Source organism: Nansenia antarctica (assembly GCF_963989245.1).
Source record: "Nansenia antarctica genome assembly, chromosome: 18".
In the NCBI taxonomy this organism is placed as follows: domain Eukaryota; kingdom Metazoa; phylum Chordata; class Actinopteri; order Argentiniformes; family Microstomatidae; genus Nansenia; species Nansenia antarctica.
Window position 1 is genome coordinate 13,685,393 of NC_137691.1, and position 24,019 is coordinate 13,709,411.

A 24,019-nucleotide genomic window follows, 5' to 3' on the forward strand; every position below is an offset into this window, starting at 1 on the left:
GTGTCCTGGACGCAAAAGCTATGGTTCTCTCTGTATTGTCTGGGTGAATCTGGCTCATTACAGCCCCCAATCCATAGTTAGAAGCATCGGTAGTGACATAAGTAGGTAACTCAGGATCATATAATGCTAAGGTAGGACTCTCAGTAATCAGTCTCTTAACCTCAGTAAAACCGGACTCTGCATCCGCTGTCCATTCAAACTTAGTGTCAGTAGATTCCCTGAGTGTAGCACGTAGCGGTTCCACCACAGTAGAGAAGTCAGGTATGAATTTACTATACCACGATGCAAGTCCTAGGAAGGACGGCAGGGAGGATGTGTCGTGCGGGGCAGGCGCGTTCGCCACAGCACTGACCCCGTCTTGGTCAGGATGAAGACCATCTTTGGACACAGTGTGGCCCAGGAAGCGCAGAGCTTTCTGGTTGAACTTACACTTGTGCATGTTCAGTTTAAGTCCCACTTCATTTAGAGCATGTAGCACTCTCCGTAGGCTGACATCGTGATCCTGCTGTGTGATGCCGTAGCAAATCACATCATCCAGGTAGGCCTGTACGCCTGGCAGGCCTGTCAGTACAGTCGACATCATTTTCTGAAAAGCTGAAGGAGCAGAAGCGAGGCCAAATGGCACTCGGCAGAAACGAAAGAGACCCTCATGCGTGATAAACGCAGTTAAATCACGGCTATCTGGATGCAATGGCAACTGGTGATAAGCAGAGGCTAAGTCTATAGTAGAAAAGACTGTGGCTCCACGGAGCTCAGCGAACAGTTCATCCATGTGCGGTAAGGGATGACAGTCACTGATGATTGCCTTATTAGGTTCTCTGAGGTCAACACACAGGCGAGGCTTTCCTCCCCCCTTTCTCTGGGTCACAACTATAGGGGAAACCCATGGAGATGCGTCTATACGTTCTATAACGCCTTTTTCCTGTAGATCTGCGAGCTCATCGGTCACAGCCTGCCTCACTGAGAACGGAAGCCTCCTCAGTTTCTGCTGTACTGGCACAGCATCTGGTTTAACCTGTATTTTGTGCATAAAACCTTTTGCACACCCTAACTCCTGTACTAGAACCTCTGGTTCGGTCTGTGGAGTGGTACTCTGTACAGTAGGTGCTCGGAGCACAGTAGGAGAGCTAGCAGAGCTAACAGTAATAATTTTGTTACCCTCAATGCACATCTGCAATGCTACAAATAAATCTAGTCCCAGCAATGCATTTCCTGATTCAACCACTATCAATGAACCTGTAACTGAATGTCCATTATGAACAACTGTAGCATGCATGCAACCTTTAACAGGAATTTTCTCTCTGGAGTAAGTAAGCAGATTCACTGTAGGCTCAGCAAGGACACATGTATGGAAAAGTGTCTGGTAAGTACTCTCTGGAATAATAGAAACAGATGAGCCTGTATCCACTATCAGCTCAACATCATGGGAATGATAATTTGCATCAACTCGTACAGTACACATAATTTTATCATTCACGACGGCCCCCTGCATGTAAAGCACAGTAACGTCATTCACCACTACCTCACGCACCTCTTTTTGAGCCGATCTACACACCTTGGAAAAATGTCCAACTTTTCCGCATGTATTGCAAGTCACCTTAACCGCCGGGCATGTAGGCTTGTTAGCTAAGTGTCCTGTGGATCCGCATCGGAAGCAGGCGCGCTGATTCCCAGTTGTAGCTGGCTGGCTGTAGACCGTGGCAGGTGCAGTCGTCGTCGGAGCTTTCTTCTTGCCCTTGTCGAACCTCCTCCTCGTCGGCTGTTTCTCGATGGCTCTCACCGAAGCTGTAGCTCCAGAGAGAACGTTGGAGTTCCGTAGTCCAGCCTCGATTTGTAAGGCCATTGAAGTAGCTTTGTCCAGAGACAAGTCCGATTCAAGCAAAAGTCTGTCTCGTATGCGTGTATTAGCAACACGCTCAATCAGTTGATCACGAATCATTTGTTCCTCCATGGCACCAAATTCACAAGCTGCAGCTAGCTCGCGTAATGAAGCAAGGAACTGATTAACCGTCTCGTCAGGACCCTGAGCTCTCTGTCGAAATTTGTGACGTTCAGCAATCACATTCACCTTAGGAACAAAGTACTTTTTCAGTCCCTCCACGGCAGAAGTGTAGGTAACACCCGTATCCTTTAGAGTGTAGAACAGTCTTTGTCCTTCGGTCCCAAGTGCATGGAGAAGAACCGCGCGCTTTCTTTCCTCCGGCCATTTTTCTCCGGTAGCATCAATTACGAGCATGTAATTTTCAAACATTCTCAACCAAGTAGGAAAAGAAATAGCAGGTTCGCCTGGCACAGGCATGAACGGTGTAGGTAAGGGTACGGAAATAGCCATCCTCGTCGCCAAAAATGTGGTATTCTGTAGTAAGAAAGTAGTTAGGAAAGAATGAGACCGGGAGACACGCAGCTGCTGTTCAATTCGCACGTTTATTCAACTCTTCTTCTTCACATCCGGAAGTGCATACATCACTTCCGTAACTGCATACATCACTACCATACTAGCGCCCACTGGCGGTATAAACAGGACACAACACCCAGTGCCATTGGAAGCCATGCATGCCCATGTCATCACACTGCCTCCATGTTTTTTTTACAGATGATGTGGTATGTGTCGGATCATGAGCCAAGTGAAGAACAGTCTACTTTTTTCTTCCCATCATTCTGGTACAGGTTGATCTTAGTTTCATCTGTCCAAAGAATGCTGTTGGGCTGGCTTTTTTAGATGTTTTTTGTCAAAGTCTAATCTGGCCTTTCTATTCTTGAGGCTTATGAATGGCTTGCACCTTGTGGTGAACCCTCTGTATTTGCTTGTGTGAAGTCTTTCCTTTATGGTACATTTGGATGCCTTCCTCCTGGAGACTGTTCTTCACTTGGCTGGATGTTGTGAAGGGGTTTTTCTTTACCATGTAAAGGATCCTGTGATCATCCACCACTCTTGTCTTCCATGGACATCCAGACCTTTTTGTGGTGCCGAGCTCACCTGTGCAATCTTTTTTTCTCAGAATGTACCAAACAGTTAATTTGGCCACTATTAATGTTCCCGCTATCTCTCTGATGGATTTTTTGGTTATTTTTGCAGCCTAAGGATGGCCTGTTTCACTTGCATTGAGAGCTCTGTTGACTGCATGTTGTGCGTATACAGCAACAGCTTCCAAATGCAAATGCCACACTTGGAATCAACTCAGGCCTTTTACCTGCTTAATTGATAAAGAAATAATGAAGGAATAGCCCACACTGGCCCCTGAAATAGCTTTTGAGACAATTGTCCAATTACTTTTGGTCCCTTGAAAAAGAGGGAGCTACATTTAAAGAGCTGTAATTCCTAAACCCTTCCTTCAATTTGGATGTGAATACCCTTACCCTAAAGCTGAGAGTCTGCACTTTAAGCCCATATTCATTATATAACTGTAACTTGAAGATGTTTTGGTAAACAGTTAAAATAACACAAATTCTGTCTGTGTCCAAATATATATGGACCTAACTGTGTACATACATACATACATACATACATACATACATACATACATACATACATACATACATACATACATACAGGGAACACACATTCATACAGGGAACATATACAGTACATACATACAGGGCTAGATACAGATGAACAAAAGGGTCTGAACACAGGGCCCCTGCCCTCCTGGGTCCCCTCACCTCCCTCTGAACCAGCTCCGCCTCCACCTGAGGGTCAATGGCATAGTGTGTGGGTGTGTGTGGGTGTGTGTGTGAGAGAGAGACAGTGAGAACGATTATTTGTGCTTCAATGTTTCATTATGAATCAAAATAAAGTCATCAAACTGTGTGTGTGTGTGTGTGTGTGTGTGTGTGTGTGTGTGTGTGAATGTGTGTGTGTGTGTGTGTGTGTGTGTGTGTGTGTGTGTGTGTGAATGTGTGTGTGTGTGTGTGTGTGTGCGTGTGTGAATGTGTGTCTACTGTAATAGGTGAACTCACCCTCAACTCTACCTCCTGTAGTCTGACCTTATCCTGACAGCACTGAGAGAGGCATTCGGGAACAGCCTGTCAGTCTTCTGCGTCATACAGGTGAATTAGTCTCACCTCACGACCCTCCTCTCACCTCATGACCCTCCTCTCCCTCTTCGAATAGCCTGTCCTGGCCTATCCTGTTAGCTCAGCCTGGGGTAACGGGGGTGACAGTGCGGCCAGTCCTGTTATACTGGACTTATATATTCTCTTCTCAGCTCATCTCTGTTTTCAATACAACGGCATCTGCTCCACTTCTGGTGATACCTAAGGCCAGTTGGAGCAGGATTCTCATGACCCCCAGGGTGAGGATGTAGAGATATCAACAGAGTGGTGGAGAAACTGGAAACACCTATTTAGCATGTTTGAGCCTCAAAAACATGCTTAACTCGTCTAGTGCTTTTTAAATGTTAAATGCATGTTCACAAACGTTTTGTTCGCAGACAGGCTTGACAATTAAAGCTGTGTAGTAATGCAAAGCCCTCGAATTCCAGAGGTGTGTGTGTGTGTGTGTGTGTGTGTGTGTGTGTGTGTGTGTGTGTGTGTGTGTGTGTGTGTGTGTGTGTGTGTGTGTGTGTGTGTGTGTGTGTGTGTGTGTGTGTGTGTGTGTGTGTGTGTGTGTGGGAGGGAGGGGCGAGTAGTGCATGACCTGCTGAGATTAATGGGAGGTTCTCAAACTCAAACAATAAACAAAAGAGTTCCATGCTTCCATTTTTATTATTCAGAACCGAAACAGTAAAAAAAAAGATAACGTCGCAGTGATCAGATCAGAGCGTTTCTGCGGGTTGGTTTCACCCTTCGTGAGCTTAGAATGATAAGGTTCTATCTCCGTTTAGAATGATAAGGTTCTATCTCCGTTTAGAATGATAAGGTTCTATCTCCGTTTAGAATGATATGGTTCTATCTCCGTTTAGAATGATAAGGTTCTATCTCCGTTTAGGGCAGTTCAGAGATATTGAGCGTCAACGTTTTGACATTCCATTATGTTTTGTGAGATGGAACCTTTGTATTTTATGAATTACTAACTCAAAAATGTCAACATTTTAAAAATATCATCAATATTGATATCAATATTTATATCAATATATAACATCACACAGGCATTAATAAACACCTAATGGATCAGATTATGTAAAAAAAAAAAAAAATCGACAAAAACCTTATAATTCTGACGTCACGCCTTTCCTTGTTTTGGTTGCGCATCAGTGCTGTGAGTGCCGCGCCCCCCGTGCGAAAAGAGTCGAGCCTCCAAAGCTTCATCTCACAGTGTTGAACACAGACGCACACACAACCACAACCACAACCATCTGACCATCTAACACCTCCAAACCTGGACCACCATGAGGGGCTCTTGTCGCCCACGAAGCACGCGGGACAGATCAGGTAAGCCATCGACATCGATTTAGCGGTTTAATCGTGTTTCATTGCCCAGTTTTACTTTTAGTCGTTTCGTGTTTTGGATACGATGAGGTGAGTTGTGAACGTAGGACGTGCATGCAGCTCCAATGCATGGGGGGCTATGAAGTAAACAAGCTGGGAGGGGGGCAGGGAACCACTAAACAGAAAACACTTCCCTTTTTTAGTGCATTTAAAATAAAATAAAATAGCGATGTCAACGCCTAATGTTTTAGATGAGCGAGTCAGTGTAAGTTTTAGTGTTTTGCAAAAAAGGCCCTTGTGCTGGCTGGTTCTCCCTGCCCTGTTAGCATCACAGTCTAGGCTAGCCCAGGGGATAGTAGTGTCCAGTGGTCCGCCAACAACATGAAGGGTTTCTGCAGCTTCAGACATGTGCATGCCTGTCTAGACACGTGCATGGGTGCAATCGATACCCTCGTTTGAATGAGATACGGTGCATTTAAAACCCAGGATATGCCATGGAAGTGATCAGGTGTGGAGAAACAGCTTCAAACTGAAAACAACATGTGTTCCTATCCCCCCCTGCACCACAACTGGGGCTTTTGCATGGACAGCTGCTGGAAAAATAGACCTGGAAAAGGTTAGTTTATATAGCAAGACTGGGAGATCAGCTGGGAGCAGCAGTGTGCTGAGGGGGCTGAAGCTTGTTATGCTTTTCTATGTAGAGGTTTTTGCTCCTGGGAATATGGGGTTGTTTTTAGATGTTGCCCAGTATAAACTGGATTTTCAAAGCCAGTTTTAGTAATAGGTTGATGTGATTGTTCCTGTCTCTATCCCCATGATCCCTCCCTCTGCCTGCCTACATTTCAGATGCTCAGTTGTTTGTGTGCAGTCATGTCAATTGTTCAGCAATGTGCATTGGTTTAGAAAGCCTCCAGGATTGGAAACTCCAGCCAGTGGCAGCTTGCAAGGAGAGGCAGCTGGCCCCTGTACACTGGCTTAACTCTCCATCTCCTGGAACAACCACAGGTCTGACTGATCCTTATGGGGGACAGTGAGGTTTATGCAGACAAAATGTTGCTTTCTCTTTGAACAATCAATGCATTTTAAAATGTTCGTATTCAATTTATGTAATGCACATAGACTCACTAGGATAAGTCAGCGTTATCAGTGTTTTGTTAAATGTTAGATATTAAAAGCTTTGCATTGTTTTCTAAATGTGTGTTTCCTGGGGGGGTATTCCATCAATGTCGCTTAAGGAAAATCCAGGCTTATTCTGATAAATCTGGCGAGGATATTCCTTTAGTGATGTTGATGGAATACCCCCCTGGTTCCACCTCAACATATTGACATTGTGTAGAGGCCTAATAGAACAAACCAACTTGTCCGTTCGTCCGTTCGATATAGAACTGCAGTGTGGGAACTGAAGCTGTTATGTATGGGGTTAGGGTTATGTATGTGGGCCTAATCCTAGGACTCAGTTATGGCAGATAAGACTGGGCCAGAGACTCAGAAGGATTTTAAGGATGACATCAGAAACGTCACTGCCCTATTTTATCCTTGTCTCTCAGAGTGTGTCTCCTGTGGTGTTTCACATTTTGACTTAATGTTGCATGGGTATACATGCGTACGTGTAATCAAAGTAGAGACCTGTGACAGCTTGTGATGATGAGTGGGTGAACCATGCTAATTCTCAATAATGCGTTTAGATAGTGTCGCCGTGTGGTTCACACATCAGGAACGCACAGCCGATGATGATGATGATGTCATAGAACAAGAGTAGCCAGCTGTAGAGTCTCACTCATGTTTCTGGTAAATCCTTCTGTCTTTTCCAGAATTGAGCAATGCCTATGGGTGAGACCAGATCTCCCTCTTTGTGCCTGCATCTATGTCGATGGCAGGAATGTGGCATCACACACACACACACACACACACACACACACACACACACACACACGCAGGGGCAGGATTACTATAATTTCCCTCTATGTTTACCCCAAGCAGGCTATGTTTGTTGGGTTTTCATGATATCATGAGATATGTACAATGTACAATGAATGACTCTCAGTACCCCCCCCCCCCCCACACACACACACACACACACGGGATACAATGAGTTGTTGTTGTCCCCCATCCCCTCCCCAGCCTTTGCACTACTGCTAGTTGCACACACCCCTGGTCAATGTGAACACTCAATTACCATTTGCACTACTGCTGTTTACAAATACTTACCTTTTACCATATTTTTTGGCACATTGCACATACCTCCTTTGATATGGCCACTACTTGTACATCTGTACATACCATACTGTACCTAGCTACCTTAACTGTACATAGCTCATAACTGTATACCTCTAACTACCATACTTTCCATACTGTACCTATCATGTTTTAAAAATATCATGTACAGTTACAATCAAAATTATTCAACCCCCATTGCACATTAGGTTTATTGGCAAAATATAAAATTTCCGTCCCTATTAAGCCCACTAAAACCTGTTTGCAGACATTTTTAATATATACTGCCACAATATAAGTAAGAAAAGTATAGATTAAATTAAACATTAATCGCTCATATGAAGTTTTGAAAATTAATTTATACCACTTTTTAATGTTTTTATTATTTGATTTAAGGAAATATGTCCGGCATGGGCTTAATGGGTACCGAATGCACCCTTTAAGCCCATGTGTGTTCCAAATAAGCCCACTTCATTTTTTTTCTTTCTTAGATCAAGCTACGTGATGCTTCGCCAGTGTTGATGCATAACCGGTGCTCCTGTGTGGCAGGGACTGTTTTGTGCAGTCACAGTGGCATTACTGTTGCAAACTGCATTTTACTCCTAACTTGATATGACAGCTGTGGCCCTGAACTTATAACCTTCCCATGTCCATGTCCCTCAGTGTCCATATCTCTCATGCAGGCTTTACCATATGGTTACTATACGTTACACATGACAACCCTGCATCCTAGTGAATATATGAGTACACAGATTATTGATTGTGTTGTAACTACAAGGGAATACAAGGTGTGCAGGTACTGTGATATGCAACCTGATAGATGAGTACCGTAGGTGTATACGGGAAAATGCCTGTATGTATATGCTCAGGTGTTGGTGATGACCAGAATTCTTTCAAATTCCCACACATATAGGCTATATACAGTATACAACCAGAAGTGCAAATAGTGATATATATACACACACACACACACACACACTCACTGAGCACTTTATTAGGAACACCTATGCGCCTTGTCATTCATGGAGGTGGTGTAATGGTGTGGGGAATATTTTCTTGGCACACATTGGGCCCGTTAATAGCAATCATCGCTTGAATGCCACGGCCTATTTGAGTGTTGTTGCTGACCATGTCCATCCCTTCATGGCCACAACAACGTACCCATCTTCTAATGGCTACTTCCAGCATGATAATGTACCATGATGTCACAAAGCAAAAGTCTAACTGGTTTCATGAACGTGACAATGAGTTCAGTGTTCTTAAGTGGCAGTCACTGGATCTGAATCCAATAGAACCTTTGCGATGTGGTCGAACTGGATGTTGTGCACCTGAAAGATATGCAGGGATTGTGTGATGGGATCATGGCATCATAGACCAGAATCTCAAAGGAATGTTTCCAACATCTTGCAATCAATTGAGGCTGTTTTGAGACCAAACACACACACACACACACACACACACACACACACACACACACACACAGATGAACAGAGCAGAGGCTATAGTGGAGAATAGGATCTTCTCTCTCACAGTGCACCTGTGCCCTGTGTTGCAGTATGACTGGACTGGACAGGGACGGGATTAGTCCTACTATGTTCTAGGCTGTAGTCACTACGTTGTAGCCGACCCCAGTAGCCATTCATCACCCTGGGCTGCCTGCAGCTCTGTCGACCACCGTCTCCCAGTGCCTGTAAATCTGCCTGTGTGCACCTTTCTCTTTCTCTCGCTCCCTCTCCCTCTCTCTCTTCCTCTGTATCTCTCATAAAGGCCATGCACTTCCTTCTTGCTTTCCCTCCCTCCCCTCTTCTCTGCCCGTTCCTCGCACACTGTCCCCTTAAATCTGTCCTTTTCTCACTCTCGCTGTTTGCCTCTCTTGCTCCCTCCCCCTCTCTATCTGTGTGAAAGTTCATCTCTATGCTTGGAATCCCTTTAAAGGCTTCAGGTGGCAGGGGGGGAGGATTTTTAATATGCGTGTGCATGTGCAATTGCATGTTTATGGGTTTATGTTATTGTCTGTTTGTGTCTGTGTGCACGAGTCTGTAGGGCTCTATAAGAGAGAGCAACCATTTCTTTCCTGTGCTGCAGACCTAGATAAGACCGCCTCATCTTCCCCCTTGCCTAGCAGCACCACACATTATAAACACAAAGGTGGCATGAAAAGGTGTTTTTATTTTTGCATTTCAATCAGGTCAAATGAAATCTTTATTACTGATAAAGAAATATGTGACATGTTCTGGTGAAGGCAAGGTCATTTTTCAGTTTTTTACAGATTATAAAAGTGCAGATTGTAAAAAAATAATTGTCTGAAAATAATTGAAGAAGATAATATGCTTATTTGAATGTTGGTACACCTTAAACCAAATACCAGAGAAACTCACTCTGAATCAGAACAGACACGTTGGCTAGCACATCACAACATGCTGATAGAACATCAACATGCTATAATCACATCACATAACAGCCCTTGCTTTTGAACACGTCCTAAAATGTAAGTTTGTTTACAAGACATGTATCACTAACCTAGTAGCCTGAAGCAGGATGGGACATGATACAGTGAATCCAATTCACAAAGTAGGCTATTTAGTGATCCTAAAACTGTTGTTTGTTATTTTGAGTGGGCTCTTCAACACTTAAACTTTTATAAAAACTTTCATTAAAAAAAAGCCCTAGCTTTTTGGTAATTTGCACAACAAAGGTCTGCAGTCATGCAGATGCAGACCTTTTCACCAGACCAGACGGTGTCACATATGACCTTACTCTCATGTTCCTACCCTGATGTTTACTGTTTGACTTATGACAGATTGCAGGGTGTGCTGCACCGTGAGTCAATATTAGTCTCAGAGAGAGATTGGGTGGTGTAGCTGCTTTGTATGGGTGTGTGTTGTTTAGTTGTGTTAAGGATTACAAGATTCAGAGTGAAGGACTTCCATTGAATCAGAATTGCTTTTATTACATCAATGTACGGGTACACAGAGTACAAGTCTTGGGTTCAGGTTCATTCGACATTGGCATTGCAACAATTGCATTGGCAACAATAATAGAAGAAAGTAAACGAGTAGGATGATAAACAAGTAGGATGAGGTAAGAACGTGATAGTGGCTGTATTACAGCGGGACCAGTCGTGCTGCTGAAGAACAGTAGTGCAAAATGCTGTGCAGATTCCAATGCATGAGATGCAATATCATACAGTATGCTATAAAATAGTTAATGTATACATTACAGGAGGTTCAAGTAGTAGTCAGGTGGTGCAAAAAAGTGCTGTGCCAGTTACAATGAGATGTAATACACTGTCATACGGTGAGCAATATGGTACAGATATGGAACAGTGCAGAGTTCAAGTGGGAGTAGTGTTCAAGCAATCAGGCATGCAGTGGAGATGGTTTGGGGGAGACAGTCCTTTGCCTTATACCAGTGCATTTCCCAAGGGCCTGATTGCTTGAGGATAGCTGTTCGACATCCTCTGGGTTTTAGCCTCGAGGCTACGGTACAGTTTCCCTAATGGCAGTAGTTCGAACAGTTTCGGATTTGGATGGCTGGGATCTTTGATAACCCTGAGGGCCTTTCTGACACACCGGTCGCTGTAGCTGTCCTGGATGGAGGGAAGCTCACATCCGCTGGTCTTCTTTGCATAGCTTTGCACAGCAGTTTGGAGGCAGAGAGTATAACCTGACCTCTGTGTTGAAATGCATCCTGATCCATGTTAGTCCTCAATGAACATCTTCCTTTGTTCACAGTAGACAGTTGATGAGGTAAGTGGTTATCGTAAATCAACTCATTGTTATCTGATATTTCCGTGAGAACCTGGTAGGACTGTGACTGGTTCATCTCTCGTTACGGCCAGTAACGTTCTGCGTTCAATGTTGCGGAGAGGAAAAATGTTGAGGCTATCTTTGACTGTCATTCTTTTGTCCTTTGTTGAGATGGGAGCATTGCTGCTTGAAGCATTGTGTCCTGCATGTCTAGTTCTCTACCCTTTGGTATGCGGTTATTCGGGAAGTATCTCATGGTACTCATGGATGGATCATGATGAGCGTAACAGGATGACTGAAGTGATGATTAATTGACCAGAGATACATTCCCAATCCCAATACACCCCTTGCCCCAACCACTTAGCCCTATCCCACAATTTAGCGCATTCACATGTAGGGGTAGGGTGTCCTGAAATCAAACTGAGTATAATGAGAAATCTCCCATAATGCCTTGCGAATCATATGTCATTTTGACATATTTTCCATGTTGCATTTCCCCCCTTTGAGGGCATATGACGCCCGAAATTGAACTTAAGTCCAGCAGCGAAGTTACCGCTCCTCTACTATCAGCGCAGTGATGTCCATGCATGCAATTTGCTCGCCTGTCTCCCCCGTATAACACACACACACACACACACACACACACTCACGCATGAACACACACATTAGATTAAATAATCATGAAGGGAGGAACCATGTTAAGTCAATTTAAAAAGTATTCTGCTCTGTCCTTGAAGGAACTCTTCCGCTCTCTTTGACAAGACAGTCCCGCCGGCCTAGTAATTACACAGACATAAAAACAAATATAATAAATGAGGAAGATATTAGTCAGTAATAGACACAGCGACATCAGAGATGGAGGGGAGGCTCGTTCATGGGCACAGGCACTGTTTGTGCTTTGGACTGATCCCCCTGTTATCTAACTATCTCCTCTGAGGCTGCCCTCTCTCGCTCCTGCTCAAGGTCTAGAAATAGACACTCTGGAAGAACACTCCTTGTGGATCTGAAGGCTGTTCAGGGAGGATGAAGATGATGATGATGATGATTGTGATTAATGTTGACAACCAGAGATCCAGAGGTGAGGAGGCTGCATTGGTCTAAAGCAGGCCAGCATGTTCAACATGTCTGTCTTTGTCAATGTTCGAAAAGGCCAGACCACTCACTGGAACATTCTGTGTCATCCAGAGGGGAGGCTAGTGGAGGTAGAAAAACCTGAGGACGGACTCACGGTAATGCATGGAACGGAATGAGGAACGGTATCCTAGTTCCATTCCCTGCATTACAATGAGCCCGTCCTCCGATTTCTACCTCCACCGGCCTCCCCTGGTGTCATCATAGGAACTAAAGCAACACAGAGAGAGAGAGAATGGGTGGCATGTAGCCCAGGAGACAACAGAGAGCGAGACAGACGGTACAAAGAGATTGATTAGAAGAGCGTGGTGTCGGTAAAGAGGAGGTAAGGACAGAGAGGAACAGGCGGAGTAAGGATGAGAGAGAATGATGCAGCCTCAATCCGGTCAGTTCTGGATTTGTCATCCGTTTTTTTTTGTGTGTGTCTGCGGTGCCTAGACAGCATTAATCCTCTTGTCTCATGATCTTTTGTCATCCGCAGTCAGTCGTTATTCTGGTTATAGAAAAGTGTCACTTTTCACAACAAGTGTCACAACATGGACCGGTTTCACAGACGAGGCTTAATCTACAAGGCCTAATCCTAGACTTAAAAAGTGTCTTCAATGGAGATTTTACATTTTACATTGAGAGTGTGATTTAGTCCAGGACTAGGTTTAGTTAAGCCTTGTCAGTGTAATCTGACACGTTTTAATTTTTTATTAATGGATGTTGTTGCATTATTTACCTTTTTTTCAGTTCCCAAAAATGTGTTTGCCCATAAAGAGAGCAGAGGAATAGTGTATGTGTGCGAGTTAGAGAGTAAGATGATCAGAAATGGTGTATGCTAGAGTAGGTGTTTACCTTTTGGCTGATAGGATTAATCCTGCTGACACACTGACTAGCCTGGGACTGTAACCGTGCACTGAGCACTTAGCACTGTCAACACAGGCAGAGGAAGGATGGAGCCGTCTCTATGGTATGGCGGACCACTGTCAATTTGTCAGTCAGTCAACATACTTTTCTGAAGTGTTTTGCTCAGTTTGTATGTCGCTATAGAACTCTACACTGAGGCGGATCCTTATTGAGATACACATGAGGTAATAGCCTAAATAGTGACAAAAGGCCCTCCTGTCCTGGGAGAAAGTGGATATACAGCACCACCCAGTGTTGCAATGGAGATACTGCATCTGTTCGTCAACAAATACACGTGTACTGCTCAAAGTGCTCAATAGGGGGCGCTGTCGAATTCAGCGAGGGGGGGGGGGCTGTATTTTATCACTATTGTTTGATGTGTACAGTCTTGCAAAAATGATACATGTATTATTGCGATTAGATATATATTTGTAAAGCTCTTTAATAAAGCTGAGTCGACCACTGATAATAATAAGTCGCCTCGAAACTTCTCATGACTTCTCACGTAACTCTGTAAATGTGTTTGAGTGAGATTAACAAACGCGTTTGGCCTTGGCTAAATACACTGTATCACACCAACGGAGCTCTGTGCATGAAAGTAGCGTCTTTGTGCCATTAGAAGGCAAAGACAGTTAGTGTTTGAGGTCAGAGCATTTATCCCTGACAGGACAGTTTTTGTCACGGTGAATATTGAGTCTAACCCAGAACCTGCCCACGCTGTTACCACGCTGTTTATGAGCAGATCGCAGCAGCGAACACGCCCTCCCGACCCCCGTGTCTCCCCTACCATTGGATAGGAACTTCGCTCTCTCATCTCTAATTGGTTAAACTCGCATCATCATTCTCTGCCCACGTGTGCTGCATGTGAACCACAGAAGACTTTTATTTTGATCTCGTGCGTTTTCCTCCCTCCCTCCCTTCCTTCCTGAGCCCCTTTAACTGCTTACGATATGCATTTTGAAGGGCGCTGTTCTCCTGTATTACGGTAGCGATCACAGTGACTGCATGGTTATCTCTGCCCTAGTCGAAAACATGACATAATAATAATAATAATAATAATAATAATAATAATAATAATAATAATAACCTTTATTTGTATAGCACGTTTCCTGCAAACGTTGCAGCTCACAGTGCTTTAAGATATTCACACAGCATAAACATAATAATAGAACAATAGTGATCAATAGAACACACAATAGCAATAATATAAACTACATAATAATAAAACAAGAATAAACCATACAATCGAAGTGGCATAGAACAAAGATAAACAAAATAACTAAATAATATAAGAATGCTATACTATACATGATATATAAAATATAGGAATGCGGTGGCACAGGTGCATGGAAGAAACAAATAATGACAATCCTTCAACTATTGTGACATTGACGTTTTTCCAACTCACTATAGGTATTAATCCACTGTGAAGAACAACTCGATTATTACTCATCATAAACGTATTTTTAAAAATGTTTTATTATTGTAACAAACATGTTTGAGAACACAAAAATAATAAGTTCTTATAATGGTGAATCTTTATTTATTGTTTTAAATGCAACGAAATTCCCATAGGCCTATAATCAAGTTTTGTTTTTGCTCTCCTGTATCTTTTTGTTAATGTGGTTCTGCTCATTAATGACACATTAAGACTGAACATAATGTAGGTTATTGAACATAATGTAGGCTATTGAACATAATGTACTGAACATAATGTAGGTTATTGAACATAATGTACTGAACATAATGTAGGTTATTGAACATAATGTAGGCTATTGAACATAATGTAGGTTATTGAACATAATGTAGGTTATTGAACATAATGTAGGTTATTGAACATAATGTAGGCTATTGAACATAATGTACTTCACATATTGAACATAATGTAGGCACATAGGCTACTGAACATAATGCAGGCTTATTATGAATTATCAGAAATTGTAAAGGAATTTTTGGTTGTATTGTATAGCCAGTAACACTTTTTTCTTTTCTTTTTTTTTTTACTATGTTGTGCGCTCAGTTTAGTGACATTACGGTAATGCTACACGTTTGATGTTCCTCGGCAGATATAACCCCCTGCTGCTCGGCGCAGCGGACATCTAACAGTAACACCACCTCTGTCTGTCGCATAGACACAGGCCATGGTGCAGCAGCCAGGTTGATGTTCCACCGAATATACTATTATTATTATTATTATTATTATTATGGCAACATCACCCCGCGAACTCACCCAAAATCCACTGAAGAAAATATGGATGCCATGTAAAAACGGGCTTCCCGAAAGGCACAGTTCACAAAGAAAGGGTAAGTTGGTTGAATGCCAATGCCAGGATAGAGGGTGGACAGGACACGCGTGGACTCAATGTCCTGATCTTTGATCTCATTTGTACTCTCTGTCTCTGGAACTTTTGAGGATCTCTTTTTACGCACGGTGGAGTGTCTTCAATGCGGCGTGGCGCAGAAAGGTGCCAGGGTATACCAGGGGGTGCAATATTGCATCATATTCATTTAGTCTAGATATAATTGTTATTGGACTTGGTATATCCTCTGTGTATGCTCAAACCATTAATGTAGCAGGACATTGCACGCAGAGGAACGAGCGTACTTACGCACTGGATTTGTACCTGATGACACGTGACCACGCACCCAATTTGGAATTCGACCGCATAATTATTGTTATATATTATATATATATTATTATTATTTAATAACCAAATATCCTATTTCCTATATTTATCCTAGGTTGTTTTTATTTGAAGTTGCCATTGTTAATCAAATAGTTTTTTTTTTTTTTTTTTTTTGCAAATGTGGACACACTGTAAGCGAATGTAAGCATAACGTAAGAGCACCGTGTTTGTTTAAGTAATTGTTTGTTTTGGACCGCCGACTGTTCTGTAGCCCAGCATCGTTGAGAAGGGACTGGTCATTTGTTGTTGCTATTATTGTTGCTATTTGTTATTGTCAAAACAAGAACGCACCGAGTCACCCCAAACAACCCGCTGTGGGGTTCACAGAGGTCCTACCAAAACGCGCATTTGTGAATGACTGTAGACTAGATCCTATGTCATCTTTACATGGCAAGGCAAGGCAAGGCAAGTTTATTTGTATAGCACATTTCAGGGGCAATTCAAAGTGCTTTATATGCATTATTTAAAAATACAGCAAGGGGAGCATAAGAAAATAAAAATTACAATGAATAAAAGCAAATATAAGAAGTAAATAGATAAAACATTTAAAAAGACACATTATACATATTTCATAGGTGTCCAAAGAGTTGTTTTTGGAAAGGGTGTGTGTGTATGAGAGATGGCAGCGCACTGACTTAGCCAGGCAGAAGGTGGTTATTCTGCAGTCTGTGTCGGGTCTTGCCTGGTGCGTCTCTGTCTCTTTTTGATGAGTCAACCTCTAGCTAGTGTTCTGCTCATGAGCTGTGGTCTTTTAGGGGGTGACCTCCCTCTGACTCAGGTGCAGAAACAGCAGAATTCAGTGAAGTTGACCTGTTTAGTAGTATTAAGCTCAATATAGAAAAGGGCACAGAACAAAGAACCATGCCGGGCACTGTATGTTTACACTAATCCTTGAGTCCTACCCTTCTCTCAATCAACCAATAGGGCCAGTGGAGGGGATTACAGTTGCTTGGCCGAGGGTTGGTCACCAGAGCCTGATAGCCAGTTGGCTGAAAGATTGTGTCGTTTCCCCTCCCTTTGTTCTGAAGGGGGCCTCATAGATGACTTAGTCCAACAAGGTTGGTGGTCAATGTTTTCATGAAGTCACTCAAATGCGCATATATTGGCACCAGCTGTGAAGTGTTACTTCACTCTGAGGACACCTTGCAATTCATCTTAGCTTAATTAACGATACAAACGTGTGTGTGTGTGTGTGTGTGTGTGTGAGAGAGAGAAAGAGCCCCCCCCCCCACACACTCCCCTTCTCTCCAGAGGACGTTGTCTGCTTGAGTTGCTCTCGCGTGATTTTTCAGAGATCCCCTCTCCGACAACACAAAGGGCTCCTTCATGCTTGTTGCTCCTCTCTCTCTACTTCTACTTTCTTTTCATCTGTCTGACAAGCCTCTCTGAGCATTCGTTCTGAGCTCACAATTGTGATGATCTGTACAATAAGATTTCTCCTAATATGAAAGTCTCTTTGAGGGTTCCTCACCTTCAAACAGTTGTGCTGATATGATCTCCCAAATGTTAGGAGATATAGTCCACTGATCTGTCTATAGGAAAAGAGAAAATATCCAGTGAGTGGCAGTTCTCTGGGTGAAAATGAGTGTGGTTGTGTAATGTCAATATGGACCAAAATCTCTTGAGGAATGTTTTCAGCGCCTTGTTGAATCTATGCCACGAAGAATTAAGGCAGTTCTGAAGGCAAAAGAGGGGATCCAACCCAGTACTAGCAAGGTGTGCCTAATAAAGTTGCTGATGAGTGTAGATCAGTGGTCTCGTCTAATACAGATGTCTGACTAATTGTGTTATTAGATTCTGCCTGAATGGGGCAGTGCTGCACTCGACTAAGAACTGACTCTGCCGTTCACTGATATTCACTGTGTGTACAATAGGTCAAGTCATCAACCCCCCCCTCTCTCCTCTCTCTCTCTCTCTCTCTCAGTATGTATGACCAACTGTCCCACCGTCATTGTGACTGTTGGACTGCCCGCGAGGGGGAAGACCTACATCTCCAAGAAGCTGACTCGCTACCTCAACTGGATAGGCGTGCCCACCAAAGGTACCTAATCCAGCACCACTCTTTCCTTCTCTCTCGTTCTCTTACTCACTCCCTCTCTCTCTCTCTCTCTCTCCACCCTGTAAGTTGCCCTCTGTGTCTGAGAGTCTCTGTCTTGTCTTGTGTTTTAGAGTTCAACGTGGGTCAGTACCGGAGAGAGTGTGTGAAGATCTACAAGTCCTTTGAGTTTTTCCGTCCAGACAACGAGGAGGGGCTGAAGATCAGAAAGTGAGGAAGGGGAGAGAGAGGCTGTTTGGCCCCCGACACGGGTCGAGTTAGCCAATCACTTGCCATATCTTATCTTATTATACCAAACAGTCATAAAGAACAACCTCTTTGTTTAGCTTAAAATGGCTGAGGACTGGCTCTCTAGACAGTTTTAATACCTTGATTCAATAGATCGACTGACCATGTCTCTGACCGTGTGTGTGTGTGTGTGTGTGTGTGTCCATAGGCAGTGTGCGTTGGCTGCGTTGAATGACGTCCGCCAGTACCTGAATGTGGAGGGGGGGCAGGTGGCGGTGAGTAGATCAGACCAGGCTCTGGGTTACTGATGTGGTTGTCAGTGTGAGTGAATAAGGATCGTCTAAATGACTGAAGTGTCTTCCTGACTCAGGTGTTTGACGCCACTAATACCACCAGAGAGAGGAGAGGGACCATCACCAGGTTTGCTGAGCAGAACGGGTTCAAGGTATGTTAAAACAGAGCCAGGCGTTTGATGGAGTTTGTTATTGGACCTCTCGTTGACCTCTAGTGCTTACTGTGTACTAGGGGTGTAACGGTACATGTATTTGTACCGAAGAGTTTCGGTACGGGTCCTTCGGTTCGGTTTGCGTGTGTTCTGAACTAATGCAGCGTTCGTTTACAGCTGCAGAACTTTTTTTGTTTGTCAGTAGTTTAGCTTTTAGTTTAAACTAGAGCTTGAAGTTCCTCTAGCATCCCTTAAGTCTCCTGTTTGAGAACATGACGGTTTCTCGGTTACCTACGATGGACAGGTGGATCGGTTCAAAGCTATATGCCGGAATTAATAATAATAATAATAATAATAATAATAATGCATTTTATTTATGGGCGCCTTTCAAAGCACTCAAAGCACTCATTGTTCAACTGTGATCGGGTATACGGCTGGCTGTACGTCGAACTTGCTCACTCATATGAGACGAAATTTTGGTGTACCGTTACACCCCTACTTTGTACCCATCTCTGTCTGTCCATCTCCCAGGTGTTTTTTGTGGAGTCGGTCTGCGAGGACCCGGATGTCATTGCTGAGAACATAGTGGTGAGTGACATCTCTGATACGCCTGTTTATTCTTTCTGTGTTTGCACTTGTTATTATATAACATGGCAGACTCTGAAATTATAACGCGTGACATTTTAAAGAACTTAATTATTCATATTCTGTGTCTTGTGAGACGAATCGTTTTGACGATGCCAGTGTTGATATGCTAGGGGCAAAGTTTCACATGTTTTTATAACGCGCATTATACAAAAGTGAGCTAAAGCTTTATTTATCTGGACATCTATTTCCCGGTTCCTTCAGCAAGTGAAGCTAAGCAGTCCTGACTACATTGACTGCAACACAGAGGAGGCCGTCAAGGACTTCATGAAGAGGATCAAGTGTTATGAGAACTCCTACGAGCCTCTGGACGAGGTCCTAGACAGGTAAGAGTTGTAAGAGCTGTACTGGTCTGTGTACTGTGCTGAGCTCTACTGGTCTGGTCTGGTGACACATCCACCACAAGCTCCTAAAACTAGGTCACCAGCCAGGTCACCAGAATAACGGTCACTCGTAATGTAACCCCCACTCCACCCCTTCCTTCCTCCCTCCCTCCCCTCCCTCTCTGCACCCTTCAGAGATCTGTCCTACATTAAAATCATGGATGTGGGCCGGCGGTACCTGGTGAACCGTGTCCTGGACCACATCCAGAGCCGGATCGTCTACTACCTGATGAACATCCACATCACGCCGCGTTCCATCTACCTGTGTCGCCACGGAGAGAGTGACCTCAACGTCAACGGTCGCATAGGAGGAGACTCTGGCCTGTCTGCAAGGGGCAAGGAGGTGTGTGTGTGTGTGTGTGTGTGTTGAGGTGTGTGTGCGTTGAGGTGTGTGTGCATGTGTGTCTATTTGTGTTGAGACTTTGACAGTGGTAAACACCATATCTAGATAACATATAGTTTTACCCTGGATAAAAAACCAGCGGAGGTAGAAATCGGAGGACGTGCTCATTGTTAATGCATGGAACGGAAACGAGGGACACCAGCCTCCCCCTGATAGAAAGTTTGGATTGTATTCACATGCACATGCAGTACAGTACTCTACATGCCATGGTGCTTGAAACATCACATAGCCCCCCCCCCGTACTCTCTCGTTTAATGACCTCTTGTCTTACTGTGGGTTCTCTCCGCTGTGCTCCCAGTTCTCCAGGTGTCTGGGGAAGTTCATCCAGGACCAGAACATCAAAGACCTGAAGGTGTGGACCAGTCAGATGAAGAGGACCATCCAGACCGCCGAGGCCGTGGCCGTGCCCTACGAGCAATGGAAGGCTCTCAATGAGATAGACGCAGTATGTGTGTGTGTGTGTGTGTGTGTGTGTGTGTGTGTGACAGAGAGAAATGGAGAGAGAATGTATTTGTGTGTATGCTTGGGTTTTGACTGGGTCCTCTCCCTCTGCCCACAGGGTGTGTGTGAGGAGATGATGTATGAAGAGATCCAGGAAAGTTTTCCTCAGGAGTTTGCGTTGAGAGACCAGGACAAATACCGCTACCGCTACCCTAAAGGAGAGGTGAGTCCCTCATGGCAAACATCCTGGTTACTGCCCTTCCAAACTACCCGTGTGTGCGTGTGCCTGTGTGTGTGTGTGTTGTAGTGTGTACGTGTGTCGTAGTGTGTACGTGTGTTGTAGTGTGTATGTGTGTGCGTGCGTGAGTGAGTGTATTGTAGCGTGTGTGTGCGCGCGTGTGTACCGTGTGTGTACCGTGTGTGTGTGTGACACACCTCTGGTTCTCCCCCCAGTCGTACGAGGACCTGGTGCAGCGGTTGGAGCCGGTCATCATGGAGCTGGAGAGGCAGGAGAACGTTCTGGTCATCTGCCACCAGGCTGTCATGCGCTGCCTGCTCGCCTACTTCCTGGACAAGAGTGCAGGTTCGGTCATAACCTTTAAAGGCCAGCCATGCCTATTTCACCTACTGTTGGCACCGCCTCGGGGGGGGGGTTCAAATGACCAGTCTTTAGAATGGGGAATCTGCTACATACACACAAAGACCACTAGTTGGCGCTTCTTGTCAATTTTAGCCTGCCTCCTACACAGAAAAACTGCTTAAACGGCATAACATTGCTTTATACTAGCTTATCCTGATGTGGTTTTGAAAATGTAAGGATACTGGGTGGTAGAACGCACATATCTAGGAAAAGTCATGAAATGACCACCTGAAATTTGAACTAGTCTTTTTTTTTTTTACTCACTTGGTGAGTAAAATGACCCCACCCATGGCTGTTCTAGTGTTAAACTACCATCACCCCATACATATAATAGTGTAACCCTGATGACTCGACCACTAAACCAGTGGTACAAGGGAATCTTTTTCCTTGAGCTATCCGTTAGTCTAACTAAAATAAATGCATTATTAATGTGAATGCTTCAGATCCATTCAAACTAAATTGTATTAATTTCATCTTACAATGTTTTTTCTGTGTTCTGGTTTTCAGAGGAGCTGCCTTACCTGAAGTGCCCTTTGCACACTGTGCTGAAGCTGACCCCTGTGGCCTATGGTGAGTACAGTGCATCTCTGAATGTATAGTTCCTCCAGTTGAAATTGTTGTTCATTTGTGGAATACATCCAGTGCACTGCTGCCCCCTAGAGGCTTGACAAAAAATACTAAATAGCTGTCTGCTAGTCCATAATCTCCCTTTTGTTTGTTTCTCTTTTTCTTTCTTTCTCATGATGGTTTCCCTCTCTACCGACATGTCTTTCTAGGTTGTAAAGTAGAGTCTGTTTCCTTGAACGTCGAGGCGGTGAACACCCACAGGGACAAGCCAGAGGTACGTACCCCAGAGAGGTCAACTATTACAGAACAGTACGGAAGTACCAGTCTCATTAAAACATGTCCTCTGTTCCATATTGTAGGAGGAGCCCAACTGACCAAGTCCCCTAACCTCATCTGTGTCCTTGGACTCATTCAAAAGATTGCAATAAGTAGAGTTACAGATAATAGATTTGGACACTTGGCAGTTGGCACAATTCCTTGTTCCGCATGACAGAGAATCTTGGGGTTTGTCCACATTTGATGGGAAAAAAAAAGAAAAGAAAAAAAAAGATATATACACACTGCACCCTCCTGAATACAGTCCTTGTGACCAGTGCTGACCCTTCCTCTTTCTTCTCATTCTACAGAATGTCGAAATCTCCCGCATGCCAGCGGAAGCCCTGTTCACGGTCCCCGCCCACCAGTGATCCGTGTCATCACCCAAGACCCTTGTGAAGTCACTCACCAGGACCACTCCTGCTAGTCTTGTCGACGATGTTTAGCTTTTTTCTTATTTATTCCTCACTGGGAGTGCATCCTGATGTTTTATTGGATAGATTCAGGTTGTTTTTATTCTTTTTTTTTACTCTGTTTTTCACCTGATCGTTTTTGATTCCTCTCAGTGATTAAAGACTCAACAACTGGAATCCAGTTCAATGGTGACTAACCCCACTATTGGGGTGTGTGGGGGTGTGTTTGTTTGTGTGTGTGTGTTTTGCACGCATGGCTGTTTACGTGTGTTTGTCCTCGTGTACATATGAACACCTGATGTGAATAATATTTTGAATACAGTATATATATGGCTTTTAATCAAACGTAGCTTTGAACTTTATTGAGATAATATTGCTTCGTCTGACAATATCTGTGTATGTATGAACCTCAACCTATTGCGAACATGTCTTATTGTTATTAAATGGGTTTGTTCAGCCTTTTGTCTGCTCTGTTCGTGTTGATCAATCGTTCTGTTTCATTGTATTCTTGTGTTCATTGTTTTACCTTTTAATACATATCTTATGTTTACAAACTGCTGAGGCTGATAGACTCAACGCAGGGACACTGATTTAAGTATTTTTTGATGTCTTGCCAGGCAATGTAAAGGCATTTTTGCACATATATTCATTCCAAGATAATATGTTAGTTAAAATGTATACTGATTGACAAGTTTTGACCATGTTTTACAAGTGATTTATCCCATCTAATTTGTGTTCTGCTGTTGTTTAATGTATAAGTGAAGGGTATTTGATGTCAACTGTTGTGTACTCCAGTAACACCAACTGTTAAACATTGATCGTTGCTGTGGACATCTGTTGCTAGTATCATAACAAAGCAATGCACATGAAAATGATTGCTAATGCCTGTGTATATGCACAAGTCATAATTACTATAATCATCAATAATGCTGTGAATGTCAAACTTCCTACATGATTTACAACACCATGTTATCCTTATTTTACCAATGTCTGTTGATTCATTGTTGTTCTCTTATTAAAGTGTCAGGACAACAATGCTTTGATGTAAATAAGATCACGGTGGAAAGAATAAATATTTTATGAGTTCACCCTGGCTGTTGTCTTCTCATTATAACATGTCCATGAAAGGGTTATCTAGTTTGTATTTATTGATTGTAGTTACAATTGATAGAAATAAATTCTCATTCGCAAACAACTTGTGTTTTAATGCAGGTAGCTGATTTCGTGTCATGTATTTCATGTGAGTCTTTAGCAAATTAAATGTGTCATTTTGGCCAACGTGTTTCAGCTTAATTCATTCAACACAATAAAGTATGCCAATGTTGATTGAATCTTGTACTAAATCAAGAATATCAAATCACATCCTAGTGACGTACATAAAGAGTTGTGAGAACAAACAAGTAATACACACGTGCATGGAAAATAATAACAAGAGTGATAAAGG

General features: G+C 43.4%; 1 protein-coding gene across 8 annotated transcripts; it reads left to right on the top strand.

The window, feature by feature from the left end:
- Positions 1-5,276: 5,276 nt before the first annotated feature.
- On the top strand, positions 5,277-23,631 carry LOC308172909 (6-phosphofructo-2-kinase/fructose-2,6-bisphosphatase 4-like; the record flags this gene model as incomplete). 8 transcript variants are annotated; one of them, XM_080547876.1, is made up of 14 exons in its annotated part: positions 15,557-15,656; positions 17,964-18,080; positions 18,209-18,305; positions 18,532-18,598; positions 18,694-18,768; positions 19,300-19,356; positions 19,618-19,739; positions 19,932-20,139; positions 20,498-20,644; positions 20,759-20,863; positions 21,094-21,223; positions 21,788-21,850; positions 22,057-22,121; positions 22,474-23,631. In XM_080547876.1, 14 exons carry the CDS (start codon positions 15,557-15,559, stop codon positions 22,531-22,533), a joined length of 1,413 nt encoding a protein of 470 aa, XP_080404002.1. In that variant the 3' UTR covers positions 22,534-23,631. The 8 variants fall into 8 exon arrangements, with proteins under 8 accessions (XP_080403999.1, XP_080403996.1, XP_080404002.1 ...); XM_080547873.1 differs by lacking the exon at positions 15,557-15,656 and adding an exon at positions 5,277-5,370 and having other exon boundaries at positions 22,057-23,631; XM_080547872.1 differs by having other exon boundaries at positions 22,057-23,631.
- Between the last annotated feature and the right edge of the window lie 388 nt (positions 23,632-24,019).